The sequence below is a fragment of the Mesoplodon densirostris genome, chromosome 6, assembly GCF_025265405.1.
Source record: "Mesoplodon densirostris isolate mMesDen1 chromosome 6, mMesDen1 primary haplotype, whole genome shotgun sequence".
NCBI classification, from domain to species: Eukaryota; Metazoa; Chordata; class Mammalia; order Artiodactyla; family Ziphiidae; genus Mesoplodon; species Mesoplodon densirostris.
The window spans coordinates 13,415,627-13,431,651 of NC_082666.1; the positions used below are offsets into that span (position 1 = coordinate 13,415,627).

General features: G+C 38.3%; 1 protein-coding gene across 1 annotated transcript; it reads left to right on the plus strand.

The window, feature by feature from the left end:
• Positions 1-2,592: 2,592 nt before the first annotated feature.
• Positions 2,593-15,745, plus strand: LOC132491589 (N-acetyllactosaminide alpha-1,3-galactosyltransferase-like). The gene is made up of 3 exons (XM_060100454.1): positions 2,593-2,642; positions 10,357-10,494; positions 15,052-15,745. The coding sequence occupies exons 1-3, from the start codon at positions 2,593-2,595 to the stop codon at positions 15,743-15,745; spliced, it is 882 nt and encodes a 293-aa protein (XP_059956437.1).
• The last annotated feature ends 280 nt before the right edge of the window (positions 15,746-16,025 follow it).

Below are 16,025 nucleotides of genomic sequence, written 5' to 3' on the forward strand. Positions count from 1 at the left end.
CATGTAAGTCCTTGGTTCCGATGGACAGGATAAACCAAAGCAATTGTACAAATAGGCATTGGAGATATTTGTTTAAGGTCAGAGTACTAGGAGTCAAAGAAAGAGCAGACTGGCAGAGCGCCACCTCTGATCAGAGGAATGAGACCTGGATAGAGGAAATGTGTTACAGAAGCCAGAACCCTGCCTCCAGGAACCTTGGGTCCTTTAAAGGACCCAAGCTTTAAAGCTCTGGGAAAACACGCAGGAGCCCAGTGTTGGCTAACAGACTCTCAGGTATTAACCACATACCACCTACAAAATCATGCTATCTGAATGTGTGCAGAGAGGAAATTCCCCGAAGACTGTCCAAGATTCAATATCATAAGATGTTCCTCAACTTCTCCCTACAGTCATGGGAACAAACCTAGTGAAGTGAAAGCAACTTTCCTTTCTGCTGCTCATTGTGTCCAGGGACTGGTGTCTCTGAGGGGTCCATGATTTTTAACACCCCCACTAAGACCAGGACTCCATACTTGGGTGAGCGGTGCTCTGCATGAAAGTAATAAAGAAGGTTTTCATGTACCAGGCAGAGTATGTTTCCCCTATATACAGCCATGGCTAGCAGGGCACTGGAACTTTCAACCACGTGAAAAAAGCAGGAAAATCCTAAGCAAAGGTGGGAACATTCAAGGAAAGTCTGCTACAGCAGACACTGATAGAAAGAATGGATTAAAATGTTTTCTGCCAAAGTGTATTTAATGCAATACAATCTAACAATCGTTCTCTCTGTTATTAATGTTAGTTCTCCTTAGCATCAGGATTCTATAGCCTTAGCATAGTAATACTCCTCATCCAAGGCATCACTATCAGTGGAAGCTGGTGCCTGGTAGAATGTCATGTCTCAGCCACACTCTGCCGTAGCAGTTACTCCCATCTGTGTACACAGGCACAAAGACAGTCTCATGACATACGACTCAGCTCCATAGCTACCTCATCCCCTCGTTAACTCAGCCCAGGATCCGCTCTCTAAGGGTGTCCTAGCCAGGGTGCTATTAGAGTATTTAGGAAAGAGGAAGGGTAAGGACTCAGGCATGATTGCTTGTCTTTTCACCTACTGTGCAACTATGGACAAGATAGTAAAAGCTCTCTGTGCCTCAGTTTATCTCATAGTGGTGAATTAAATTTGATAATATAAGTATTCAATAAGTATTAGCGATTAATGAAGGGAATCTAAACTCATCTGGCAGATTAGGGAATACTCCCCTTAGGCAGGGATATTTAAATGAGACCTAAAGGCTACGTGGGAATTAGCTGGTGGAACCTGTGGCATGTTTAAGGAAATAACAAAAGGCCGGTGAGCCTAGAAGATTGTTGGTGTGGGGTTAGGTAAGAGAGGTGGATGGAACCGTGTGAAGGGCCAGATCGTGCAGAATATCGTGGCCATATAAGGAATGTGGACATGATCCTTATGACAAGGGGAGCCACTGGACACTGTTAAACAGAATAATAACGGCAACACTGGTGCTTCAGAAACATGCTCTTGGAAGCAGAGTGTAAATATATGGAGAATGAGTTGAACAGGGGCAATGCAAGGATAGGCAGAGGGGAGCACATCACTAATTATATGGATAGTAATACGAGGGTTCATTATATTGTGCTCTTTACATTTGTGTACCTTTGAAATTTTTCATACTACAAAGTCTTTTTTAAAAGTGTACGGTGAGGCCAGTTAGGAGGCTATTGCAGTAACCCCGACAAGAGATGATGCTGACTTGACGTCATGTGGTGGCAGGGAATGGAGATAAGGGATAGATGTGAAAGACGTTTTGGAGGTAAAACCAGCAGGGTTTAATGTTGGGTTTGATGTTGGGATTCAGGGAGTGCTCTGAGTGTAGAAGGACTCTCATATTTCTGCCTTGCAAATCCAAGCAGACCCAGTGAGTTAAGGCAACATATGAAGAGGACCTACTTTGGGGAAGAGATGATAACTTTAACATTAAACATCTGCATTTTGTAGTGTCTGTGCAAAATTCAAGTAGAAGACATCAGGACACAGTTGGATATACTAGTCTTAAACTGATGGAAAAAGTATCATTATACATAAGGACTTGAAGCCACAGGAAAATGGCCAGAAGATTGTCAGTTGATCCAACAGAGGGCTTAAGAAAAACCCTTCTGAGAATAATTATCAAATCGAGGCTGCTGAGCAGACAGGGTATTTAAGGCTAACCTTAGATGGAAAATAGGGATGTATTTTCATTATGATAGAAAGAAAAAATATTCAGCACTATAGGTAAATTTGGAGGTGCAGTGGTAGAAAGTTGAGGGAGCTTTCATATGATGGCTACAATTTTCTCTGTGAATTTAGAAGCTGAGAATGAGAACTCGGAAACAGATGAAGACTTCTGGGAAGCACAGAGAATTAACTTGAGGGTGGAAATCATGATGTTTCCATGCCACCAACATCAAAATTCATTATTATTTTTCTTACTCCTTCATGCTTGTTTTGCATTTTACCTCTGATAATACAGCTCATGACTTGAGAGACACTCATTTATCTCAAACTCTAGTAGATATAATGTGACTCTTTGCATTATTTTTCCTGATAGGTCTATGAATACTCAAACAGAAGAATTAAAGCTGTCAGACTGGTTTTTTCCCAAGTAAGAATTCCAAACCTATCACGTGTGAGATTAATCCATAGATTGCTCAATAGAAGTTAATAGATAGCAACAATCCTATGATTGGCATTCCAAATGTTGGAGAGCAGATGGATTTTTGATTGTATTTTAAAAAATAAGCAGTAGCCAAGACCAATTGGGAATGGACATTAGTACCTACATCCTCAGTGAATGAGAATTTAGATGACAGAAACACAAAGGGTCCTAGAATGATGGAGGGTCAAAAACGTAAGGGTATATTTGAGATCATTTGGTTGATTCTCCTCAGTTCACCCATGAGAGAACCAAAGCCCAAATCAGGTAGACGGGCTATCTTTGCTCCTCATGCTTTAATATAACGGCTTTCTTCTGGCCTCTCTGCCGCCATCTTCTTACTCTACCCACCTATCTTTCACCTTGATGCTGTAGATCTGAGGACTTCTCTTAATTAAAACTTTGAAAGGAGACATCCAGTTATTGGATAATGGTCCATGACTCATCCTCCCATAATATCATGACATTTGTCAGATCTAATCAGGGCACAAAAAGCACACCAATTATTTAAACAGAGAATTTAGTATAAAGAATTGCTGACTAGTATAAAGTTGTTAACTAGGCTACTTGAAAGACTGAAAAGAGAACTCTAAGGTGTTATGGAGGGAACAACTATAGGAAGTAATTATTTTCCCCAGTGCTGAAGAAACAAAAGGAAGAGGCTGGAATTATTAAACCTTAAAAACTTAGAGAAGAATCTCACAGAGCTTAAACTCTGAAGCTGCTCAACTGGTGCTGGTGCCTCTGAGCTCTAGGGAGGCCTCTTGGGGCAGAGAACCAGCCCTCTAAGGAGGGGCACAGTGAGACTAGTTTTGCAGGTGCTGGAAAAACTGAAAGCTGGATTCAACTGCTGCTCAGGAAAGGAACTGCTATTGCTGCGGTGAAGACACATTGCTGGCATGGGACTTACAGGAACAGGACTAGCTATCTACCTTACGTTTGGTAGTGTATATATGTCCATGCCTCTCTCTCGCTTTGTCATAGCTTATCCTTTCCCCCTCCCCATATCCTCAAGTCCATTCTCCAGTAGGTCTGTGTCTTTATTCCTGTTTTACTCCTAGGTTCTTCATGACATTTTTTTTTCTTAAATTCCATATATATGTGTTAGCATACGGTATTTGTCTTTCTCTTTCTGACTTACTTCACTCTGTATGACAGACTCTAGGTCTATCCACCTCATTACAAATAGCTCAGTTTCGTTTCTTTTTATGGCTGAGTAATAGTCCATTGTATATATGTGCCACATCTTCTTTATCCATTCATCGGATGATGGACACTTAGGTTGTTTCCATCTCCGGGCTATTGTAAATAGAGCTGCAATGAACATTGTGGTTCATGACTCTTTTTGAATTATGGTTTTCTCAGGGTGTATGCCCAGTAGTGGGATCGCTGTCTCCCTCTTCTTATAAGGACACCAGTGCTATTGGATTAGGGCCCTATCCTATGACCTCATTAACTTCAATTACCTCTCTAAAGGCCCTATCTCCAAATAGTCACACTGGGGATTAGAGCTTCGATGTACGAATCTGGGGGAGACAATTCAGTCTATAACAAGTTCTGAAAGAAACAGCTAATAGAATCTTTTTCTTCCAACTGAACATCAATTCCTATTGCATTTTTCATTTTTTCCCTTTGATGACCATTAATGTTGAACACCTCTTCATATGAATATCGGCCAGTTGGATATTCACTTTTGTAAAATGCTAATTCATATCTCTTCCCCTCCCCAACCCTCATTGGATTGTCTTTCTTTTTTCTTATAGATTTGAATTCATATAATATAAAATTCACCATTTTAATAATTAAAAAATGTACAATTCAGAGGCTATCCAATTCCAGAATATCTTCATCACACCAAAAAGAAACTCTGTACCATTAAGAAGTAACTTCTCATTCCCCTCTCCCCAGTCCCTGACAAACACTAATCTGCTTTCCGTCTCTCTGGACTTGCCTGTTCTGGACATTTCATATGAATGGAGTATAATATGTGTTTTTTATGTCTGGCTTCTTTCACTTTGCATGTTTTCAAGATTCATCTATGTTGTAGCATATATCAGTATTTCATTCCTTTTTATAGCTGAATAATATTCCATTGTATGGATATTCCACATAACCAATCATCAGCTAACGGACATTGGGTTGTTTCCACTTTTTGGCTATTATAAGTAACGGTGCTATGAACATTCATGTATAAGTTTTAATTTGAAATCGTGTTTTTACTTCTCTTGGGTATATAACTATAAGTGGAATTATTGGGTCACATGGTAATTCTATGTTGAACTTTTTGAGAAACCACCAAACTCTTTTCCATGCGGCTGCATCATTTTACATTCCCACCAACAATGTATGAGTGTTCCAATTTCTCTACATCCTTTCCAACCCTAGTTATTTTATATTTTGTGGGGTTGTTTTTGTTTTTGCTTATGTTATGGCCATCCTAGTGTGTGTGAAATGATATCTTATTATAGTTCTGATTTACGTTTCTCTAATGACTAATGATGTTGAGTATCTTCTCGTGTGATTATTGACCATTTGTATATAGACAGAAATGTCTATTCAAATCCTTTGCTCATTTTTAAATTGGGTTATCTTTTTATTGTTGTACTGCAAGAGTCCTTTATATATTCTGGTTATTAGACTCTTATAAGATAAAGGATTTGCAAATATTTTTTCCATTCCATGGGCTGTCTTTTCACTTTCTTGTTAGTGTCCTTAGATGCACAATGTTCTGTGTTTTGAAGAAGTCCAATTTATCTATTTTTTTCTCTTTCAATTCCTGTGCTTTTGGTGTCATATCTAAGAAACCACTGCCAAATCCAAGATCATGAAAATTTACTGTAGTTTTCTTCTAAGAGTTTTATAATTTTGCTTTTACATTTAGATCTTTGATCAATTTTGAGTTTTTGTATATGGTATGAGATAAGCCTCTAATTTCCTTTTTTTCATGTGGATATCTAGTTGTCACAGCACAATTTGTTGAAAAGGATATTCTTTCCTCCACTGAATGGTCTTGGCACTTTTATTTGAAAGTAGTTATATGGGTTTATTTACAGACTCAATTCTATTCTATTGATCTATTGATCAATAGATGTATTGATGTAGACATGTATTGATTAAAGATGTCTATCCTTATGCCAATAACCACACTCTTTTCATTACTGTATCTTTGTAGTAAGTTTTGAATCAAAACGTGTGAATCCTCCAACTTTGTTCTTCTTTTACAAGATAGTTTTGGCTATTTGGGGTCCCTTGCAATCCCTATGAATTTTAGGCTCAACTTGTCCATTTCTGAAAAAAAAAAAAAAAGGCAGTTGGAAAATTAGTATTGTATTCATTTCCTAGGGCTGCCATAACAAACCACCACAAACTGGGTGGCTTAAAACAATAGAAATTTATTTTCTCTCAGTTCTGGAATGCAAAAATCCAAAATCAGGGTGTACCCAGGGCCGTGCTTCCTCTGAAAGTTCTAGGAGAGATTCCTCCAATCTCTGCCTCTGTCTTCACAAGGATTCTTTCTGTGTCTCTCTTCTATGTGTCCTTTAATCTTTTTATAAGGACACCTGTCACATGATTTAGGGCCCAACCTAGTTCAGAATGACCTCATTATAATTAATTCCATCTGCAAGACACTATTTCCAAATAAGGTAACATTCTGATGTTTCAAGTGGACTTTAATTTGGAAGGGACACTATTTAATCCTTCTACAGGTAAGGATTACATCGAATTGAAGATCACTTTGGGGTGTACTGCCATCTTAGCAATATTATGCCTTCCAATTCATAAACACCAGATGTCTTTCCATTTTTATGGCCTTTTTTAATCTCTTTCAAAAATGTTTTGTAGTTTTTATTGCACAAGTCTTACACCTCCTTGGTTACATTTATTCCTAAATATTTTATTCTTTTTGATCCTATTGTAAGTGAAATTATTTTCTAAATTTCATTTTCAGATTGTTCATTTCTAGTGTATGGAAACACAAATGATTTTTGCATATTGACCTTGTATCCTGCAACATTTATTAGTTCTAATAAATTTTTGTAGATTTCTTAGAATTTTCTCTGCTAGTAGAGATAGTTTTACTTCTGCCTTTCCAATTTAGATGCCTTTTATTTCTTTTTCTTGCTTAATTGCTCTGGCTAAATTGCCAGTACAATGCTGAATGGAAGTGGATAAAACAGACATTCTGGTCTTGTTTCTGACTTTAGAGGGTAAGCTTTCAGTCTCTCAACAATAAGTATGATGTCAGCTGTCAGTTTTACAAAGATGCCTTTTACCATGTTGTGGGAGTTCCTTTTTATTCCTAATATGTTGGGTATTTTTATAGTGAAAGAGTGTGGGATTTTGTCAAATGCCTCTTCTGCATAAGTAAAAATGTCCATGTGTTTCTTCTTTCATTTTATTAATATGGTGTTTTACATTGATTAATATTTGTATGTTGAACAAGCCTTGCATTCCTGGAATAAATCCCAGTTGGTCATGGTGAGATTTTAACACGCTGCTGGATTTAGTTCATTAATATTTTGTTGAGGATTTTTTTCACCTATATCCATAATGGATATTAATCTATAGTTTTCTTGAGATGTCTTTGTCTGGCTTTGGCATCAGAGGAGGAATGCTGGCCTCATAGATTGAGTTAGAAAGTTCTTCTATTTCTTTGGAAGATTTTGAGAATAATTGGTGTTAATTCTTTAAGTGTTTGGTAGAGTGTAACAGTTAAGCCATCTGGCCCTGTGCTTTCTTTGTTAGGAGATTTTTGATTGCCTTTACTTGTTATCGGTCTATAAGATTTTCTAGTTCTTCTTGAACCAGTTTTAGTAGTTTGTGTGTTTCTAGGAATTTGTCCATTTCATCTGAGTTATCTAATATATGGTGTATAGCTGTTCATAGTATTCTCTTATAATCCTTTTTATGTCTGTAAGGTCTATAATAATGTCCTCACTGCCATTCTTGATTTTAATAATTTGAGTCATGTCTGATTTTTTCTTGGTCAGTCTAGTTAAAAGTTAGTCAATTTCATTGATCTTTGCAAAGAACCAACTTTTGGTTTCATTGATTCTACATTTTTTTCCCTCTGTTCAGTTATCTCTGCTCTAATCTTTATTATTTCTTCCTTCTGCTTGCTTTGGTTTTAGTTTTATCCCCCCTTTTTTTCCTAGTTTTTTCTAGTTTTCCATTTTTTTCCCTTAAGGTAGAAGGCTAGGTAATAACCTAAAAAACTTTCTTCTTTTTTTAATATAGATATTTACAGCTATATATTTCCTTCTGTGTACTGATTTTCACTGCCTCCCATAAGTCTTGGTATGTTGTATTTTCATTTTTATTCATCTCAATGTATTTTCTAATTTCCCTTATGATTTTGGGGGTTTTTTTGCTTTTGTTTTTTCCCTTATGATTTTTCTCTCTGGTGCATTGGTTTTCTGAGTGTGTTGTTTAATTTCCAGATATTTGTGAACATTCCAGGTTTATTTCTGTTACTGATTTCTAATTTCATTCCACTGTCATTGGAAAAGATGGCTTGCATATTTCTAGTCATTTTAAGTTCATTGAGATTTGTTTTATGGCCTAACATTTGATGTATCCTGGAGAATGTTCCATGTGTATTTGAGAAAAACATGTATTCTGTTGATGGGTAAAGTGTTCTGTGTGTGTCTAATTCTTTCTTTTGCCTACTCAGATCTGCTGTTGAAACCCTAAAGTGAATTTTTTCATTTCAGCTATACACTTCTCAATTTCAGAATTGCTATTTAGTTTGTTTTTATAATTTGTATCTCTTTATTGATATTCTCTATTTGTTGAGACATCATTCTTTTGGTTTCCTTTAGTTCTTTGCCCATGGTTTCCTTTTGCTCTTTAAACATATTTTAAATAGTTGATTTAAAGTCTTTCTAGAAAAACTCAATGTCTGGACAGTTCTCGTTAATTTTTTTCCTGTGAATGGGCTGTACATTCTTCTTTATTTGCATAACTTAAATTTTGGTTATAAACTAGACATTTTGGGCTTCCCTGGTGGCGCGGTGGTTGAGAGTCCGCCTGCCGATGCAGGGGATGCGGGTTCGTGCCCTGGTCCGGGAGGATCCCACATGCCACGGAGCAGCTGGGCCTGTGAGCCATGGCTGCTGAGCCTGCGCGTCCGGAGACTGTGCTCCGCAACGGGAGAGGCCACAACAGTGAGAGGCCCGCGTACCGCAAAAAAAAAAAAAAAACAACTAGACATTTTGAGTATTATAATATAGTCACTCTGGAAATCAGATGCTTTTGCCTCCTCAGAGTTTGTTGTTCTTGTTTGTTGTTGGTTATGGTTGTTTGTTTGTTTAGTGGCTTTTCTAAACTATTTTTAAAGACTGTATTCTTTGTCTTGTTTGGTCTCAGAAGTCTCTGTACCCTTAGCTTGTGGTCAGCTAGTAGTCTGACAGAGATTTCCTTAAGTGCCTAAAGCCTGAGAGAGAGAGATGTATTGGAGGGCAGAAGGAGGAGGAAGAGGAGATGAAGGGGGAGGAGAAAGAGGAAAAGAAGAAGAAGGAGAAGAAAAGAGAAAAGAAAAGAAAGGAAAAGAAAAAAAAAAAAAACACTTACAGTCTGTGACGATTGTCTCTGTGTTTGGGCCCTCCTTCAACACAGCCCAGCTGTTTACAACTCTGCCTTAGCCTTCACTTCCTGTGTGCCTTGAGCCTAAATATCAGACAGAGGAGAAAGCCTAGGATCTTCAAAGGTCTTTTCTGAACATGCATTCTTCCCTGAACATGTGCATGGATTTCTCAATTCTTTGTTACACATGGGATCTTGTCAAAGCCCTTACTTTCCAAAGAACTGTCTTTCAAATGTTTCCTCCCCAGGCTTTCAGCATATCTAGTGTTTATTCTAACTGTAATCCTTTGACCCAGGTGGCAGGGACTTGTTCTTTTTAAAAATTTTTTCAAGGAATACCCTCCACTTAGCCACTTTTCTATTCTGAGAGAGTTCTAAGTGAAAGAAAAGAAAGCACTATGAGTCAATCCTTCAAGGAACTCTCATATAGGTCAAAACAGAAAAACATAATGCCTTGGGAATTAGATCTACTCTTCTCTCCTCAGAATCAGATACACTGAGAACATGGTTTGGTGTTTTCAATGCCACAGCTATACTGGGAAAGGAGTTGGTGCAAGTTAAAATACCACAAAGCTTTTCTACTCCTACGATGTTGAGTCTTTTTTTTTTTTTAAGGTAACTTTTGCTTGGCTGCTCTAAACCTTTGGCTATCTTCCAAAGTTCTGACAAAGTTGATTCTGACAGTATGCAGCAATATTAACATTGGTATAATTTCAGATTATGAAAACTGGGAAGTTCATTTAAAAAAACATGGCCTCTGTAAATAATCAATGTCCAAAAGCCTAAGACAGTAGATTTTGTCCAAATATAAGAGAAATTGTTACTTTAGACTTTGGGCAACATTTTAACTATGTGTCCTCAAGGACCTTGGAAGCACATTATAACTAATCAGTACATGAACTTTTGTAATGATCTAGCCATTTCTGATAAACTGTTTCTTCAGTTTATCATGACCATCAAGGCTTTGGGTTAGAAGTAAGGAAATGCTGCAGTCAGACACAGGCTTTATACATTAGCAATATCTACTACAGTTTTATTAAAAAGTATTTTGTTCATAGTTCTTACATCTTCCTTACAGTGCATCAAGTCTCTCAAACGTGACTACCAACTGGTCAGCTCCAGTTGTGTGGCATGGTACTTACAATGAAGTGGCACTGGAAAATTATTATGCAAGTCATAAAATTACTGTGGGGCTGACTGTGTTTGCTGTCGGAAGGTAGGTATTGCCAAATGTCCTTTACATTCAGGCTTTTTATTGTAGAAAATGGGAGATTATCAATAAATCCCATCTCAAGAATTTATAAAAAGTAGAGCAAAATAAAACCAAAGAAATCAGAAGTAAGAAAATAATAAAGGTAAGAGCAGAAATCCATGAAATTGAAAACAGAAAAGTAGCAGAGAAAAATCAATGAAACAAAAAAGCTGGTTCTTTGGAAAAAATCAATAAAATCCATAACCATCCAGGAAGACTGGCAAAGAAAAAAATTAATGCAAATTACCGATATCAGGAAAGAAGCAGGGTATATCACCTCAGACCTTGCAGACGTCAAAAGGATAATCAGGAAACACTATAAAATACTCTACACACATATATTTGACAACTTAAATGAAATGGACCTTGAAAAGCACAGACAACCACAACTCACCCAACATGAAATAGATCATTTGAATAGCCCTATAGCTACTGAGGAAATAGAATTCATAATTTTAAAAACTCCCTAAGTCTCCAGGCCCAGATGGCTTCACTGGAGAATTCTACCAAATATTTAAAGAAGAATTAACATAAATTCTACACAATCTCTTTCAGAAAAGAGAATAGGAGGGAACACTTCCCAAATAATTTTATGAAGTAAGTGCTGCCTTGATATCAAAATCATACAAAGAAAGTACAAAAAGTATTAAGTTGAACAATGTACGTATCACCCATTAAAATTATAAAGTTTATCAACCTTACAGTAACTTGTTATTAAATATTGATAGTAATTTATTGTTAAAAAAAAAAAAGAAGAACACAGAAAGAAAGAGGAAGAAAGGGAGGAGGGAGGAAAGAATCCTTTCAGAAGCTTCCCGTGTACCTCCTTGCTAGACCCATTCTGATCCCTTCAAGTTGCTGCCCCAGGATCTGTAACAGGGCATAGAGAGTGACCCCATGCTGGGGCAATGCTCCTACCTTCAGGACACAGATGGAGTTTCTGCTTCCTTCCCACCCACCCTCAATAGAACACACTGAGTCTTGGAAGGATCCTCTGTAAGGGAAGGGGCACTGAAACAAGAACCTCATTCACCTCACCATGAAATCCCCTCTCTGTGTTAAAGAACCCCCAAAGTTTCAGGAATAATGGCATCAAGTTCCCCTGAAATTAGGAATATAGGTGGGACTGAAATGGGAGGAAAGATTGAAAGTAACTATATGGAACATTTCGACATGAATATCTGCTACAGGGATGAACAAATAAGCCAATGTAATAAAACAGAAAGCCCCATGCAAATGTTAAAGACTTTCTATTTATTGACAATGACATTGTAGACCTGTAGGGAAAGACTTCCATAAATGATGCTGGAGAAAGTCAGTGTCAATACAGGAAAGCTGAAATTGTACCTCTATAGCACATCATGTACAAACATATACAAACATCAAATACCAGTTAGTTTAAAGACCAAAAGTTAGGGCTTCCCTGGTGGCGCAGTGGTTGGGAGTCCGCCTGCTGGTGCAGGGCACATGGGCTCGTGCCCCGGTCTGGGGGGATCCCACATGCCGTGGAGCGGCGGGGCCCGTGCGCGTCCGGAGCCTGTGCTCTGCAGTGGGAGAGGCCGCAGCAGTGGGAGGCCCGCGTACCGCAAAAAAAAATAAATAAATAAAAAGACCAAAAGTTAAAGGAAAAAGTATAATATACCTTGATGAACTCAAGATAGAAAAGGACTTCTTAATCAAGACATGGAAAATATTAATCATAAAGGAAAAGGTTGATGAGTCTGACTGTATTAAAATTAACTTTACTTAAGAAAAACCCAAATTGAGAGCCACTCTACAAAATACATGGTCAGGGTCATGACCAACAAGAAGAGAAACTGACAGAGTGGAAGAGACTAAGGAAACATAGTGACTAAATGCAGTGTGTGTCCTGGATTGGATCCTGGAAACTAAAAAGGCCATTAGGGGAGAAACTGGTGAAATCCACATAAAATCTGTGGTTTAGCTAATAGTATTTTACCACTGATAATTTCCTAGTTTTGACACATGTACTATGGTTATATAATATATTAACATTAGGGGAAGGTGGGTAGCGTATAGATGGGAACTCTATAATATATCTGCAACTTTTCTGTAAATCTAATAGCATTCCAAAATAGAAAGTTTCTAAATTGAAAAAAAAAAGTTTGCCATTGTAGTGACAGTAAGCTTTTTTTTTTTTAAAAAAAAGTAAATGCCTGACATTAAGCTTTTGATTGATTGCTGAGACATCCATTTTCTTTTATTTATTTATTTATTTATTTGTTTTTTAGCCGCACCTCGCGGCTTGTGGGATCTTAGCTCCCTGACCACGGATGGAACCCAGGCCATCTGCTGTGAAAGCCCGGAATCCTAACCACTGGACCTCCAGGGACTTCCCTGAGACATCTATTTTAAAGACATCTATCTCAAATAAATATATTGCCAGCTGTGTGGCACGCTTACTAGTTAAACAACTAGATAAAGAGCCAGGTCATCCCACCCATGAAATTTCCCTTTTAGAAAGCCCTGGGTGATCTGATCTACAGAACTGATCGTATGCATGACCCCGCTTTTTCCCTCTGTTGCCTTAACTTTTGCTCTTATGTTTAAAATTTGCCAATTAAGAGTGAACTTGCAAAACCCTAGGCATCCTACCCTCAACCCCAATAAAGGCAGAACCCCAGGTCCTCGTGTTTCTCTCTCTCTCTCTCTCTCTCCGCCCCCTCCAAACTGTGACCTCCCTGTGTGGCCTCACGCATACCAGGATTTGTGATTAATAAAGCTTATTTTCTCAAAGTTCCCTGATGGTTGTTGTTGAGGTGCATCTTGCAATTATAATAAGAATGACAAGCGCTGGTCCAGCCATAATGTAGGCTCTGGTAGTGTCTGGCGGGGAGTGGGGTTGTCTCACCACAAGTGGTAGGGACTCAAGTGAGTGCCCCTAGGCATTCCTAGCCAATAGCATCACCATCTATAGGCTGAGATGGACACAAAACAGCCCTATATCACACTATACACAAAAATTAATTCAAATGGATAATAGACTTAAATATGAAAGATAAAACAATAAAGCTACTAGAAGAAAATGTAGGAGGATATTTTCACTACCTTAAGGGGGCAGAGATTTCTGAAGTATGACACAAAAGCACTAACCATAAAAGAAATATGGATAAATTGGACTTTGGATTTGAGTTGCTAGCTTCTAGCTCAATACAATATTTGAAGTGATATTTGTCATAATGTACCTAATAATTTTAGATATTCCAAACTAGAAAGTTTCTCCTGACCCCATCTGTTATATTTCTTAAAACTCTGATCAATATCCAGATCTGGGCCTCCCTGGTGGCGCAAGTGGTTGAGAGTCCGCCTGCCGATGCAGGGGATACGGGTTCGTGCCCCGGTCTGGGAGGATCCCATATGCCGCGGAGCGGCTGGGCCCGTGAGCCATGGCCGCTGAGCCTGCGCGTCCGGAGCCTGCGCGTCCGGAGCCTGTGCTCCGCGACGGGGGAGGCCACAACAGTGAGAGGCCCGCATACCGCAAAAAGGAAAAAAAAAAAAAAAAAAAAAAAATATATCCAGATCTTATTTTTAATGATTATATGAACATCATTTGAACTAGTTGCGTATATTACCTTTCCTTTTTTGAATTTACCTGAGGCCATTTATTACTATGAGAATCTTTAACTGGCTGGAGAGACTGGAAATGAGAAAGTTTTGTTTTCCAGTCCAGCAATCTTAGCAAAAATATGGCAAAATAAGAAAGACAGTGCAGACAGTGGATACAAAGCATGTCACCTCTGACCTTTTATGCATAACTAACTACTCTAAAAGAAAGCCATGGGCTTCCCTGGTGGTGCAGTGGTTAAGAATCACCTGCTAATGCAGGGGACATGGGTTTGAGTCCTGGTCCGGGAAGATCCCACATGCCACGGAGCAACTAAGCCCATGTGCCACAACTACTGAGCCTGCGCTCTAGAACCCGCGAGCCACAACTACTGAGCTCGCATGCCACAACTACTGAAGCCCGTGCACCTAGAGCCCGTGCTCCACAACAAGAGAAGCCACCACAGTGAGAAGTCCGCACACGGCAACGAAGAGTAGCCCCCGCTCGCTGCAACTAGAGAAAGCCTGCGTGCAACAACAAAGACCCAACGCAGTCAAAAAATAAATAAATAAAAGCAAGCCACAAACATCAATAACTGCTCTTGCAATGACCCATGACCTTTCCTGCCTACATCCTCCAAAGCAAGCCCCCACTGTTCTGATAACCCTGAAAACTAGCTTTTGTTTTGTGCTGGGTTCTGTGCAGTTTCCTGATCTCACCAAGTTTCATTCTCTCTCATGAGGAATTCCTCTTCTCTCCTATAATCCATAAAACCTCATCAAGGAGAGGAAAGGCAGATAATTTCACTTTTATACTACTTAAATACAACTCAAAAAGCATATCTCATGTTTGGTTGCTTAGTAGAATTTTTGGATAAACTACAGTGTAATTTAAATAATATGTGTTCCACTAAACTATAAGAATATGAACTTAATTGCTTCTTATTTACTTCACAGATACACTGACGGCTATTTGTACACATTTATATCATCAGCTGATAAATATTTTATGGCTGGCCAGAAAGTCATAATTTACATCCTGATAGATGACTTCTCTGAGTTGCCTTGGGTAGAGCTGAGTCCCCTCCGTACAGTGAAAGTTTTTGAAATAAAGCGAGAGAAGAGATGGCAAGATATCAGTATGATGCGCATGAAGACCATCAGTGAACATGCTGTGGATCACATCCAATATGAAGTTGATTTCCTCTTCTGCATGGATGTGGATCAAATCTTCATAAGAAAATATGGACTGGAAACTCTGGGGGAGTCAGTAGCTCAGTTACATGCTCATTGGTATAAGACAAGTCCTACTGAGTTACCTTATGGGAGAAGTCAGTTATCAGAAGCATATATACCTATTGGTAAGGCAGATTTTTATTACCATGCTGCTGTATTTGGTGGTACTCCCATTCAGGTTCTCAATATTGCCAGGGAATGCTTCAAAGGAATCTTGAACAAGAAAAATAACATTGAAGCAGTGTGGCATGATGAAAGTCACTTAAACAAGTATTTCTTTCTCCATAAACCCACTAAAGTCTTGTCACCAGAATACTGCTGGGATATGTTTGGAATTAATAGTGAGATTAACACTGTCAAACTCTGTTGGGCTGTTAAAAATTATGACTATCTTAGGCAAACTGTAATTTTATAGCCCTTCCTTGTGTTTCTAAATTTAAAAGCATTATTTTGTCTTGTCTTTAGAAAATTAGTATTGACAAATTTTAGCACTAAAAAAAATCACTAACAGAATGACAAGCTTACCAACACAGTATATTTATACTTTTCCTCACATTCTTTTTGAATCATATAACAAGGGATATAGCAGTTGCAGAATGAATGTATTGACATCAGATGGAAATATAGTGTTTTTATATTTTGTGTGAATTTTTAGGACATATTATTTTTGGATCACATTGGATAACATAGAATCT

Excerpts from the sequence above, each read along its gene's own strand:
- LOC132491589 (XM_060100454.1), top strand. The coding sequence starts at position 2,593 with ATGAATACTCAAACAGAAGAATTAAAGCTGTCAGACTGGTTTTTTCCC. Across the intron at positions 2,643-10,356 it reads TCAGACTGGTTTTTTCCCAA|TGCATCAAGTCTCTCAAACG; the intron begins GTAAGAATTCCA and ends TCTTCCTTACAG. Across the intron at positions 10,495-15,051 it reads ACTGTGTTTGCTGTCGGAAG|ATACACTGACGGCTATTTGT; the intron begins GTAGGTATTGCC and ends TTTACTTCACAG.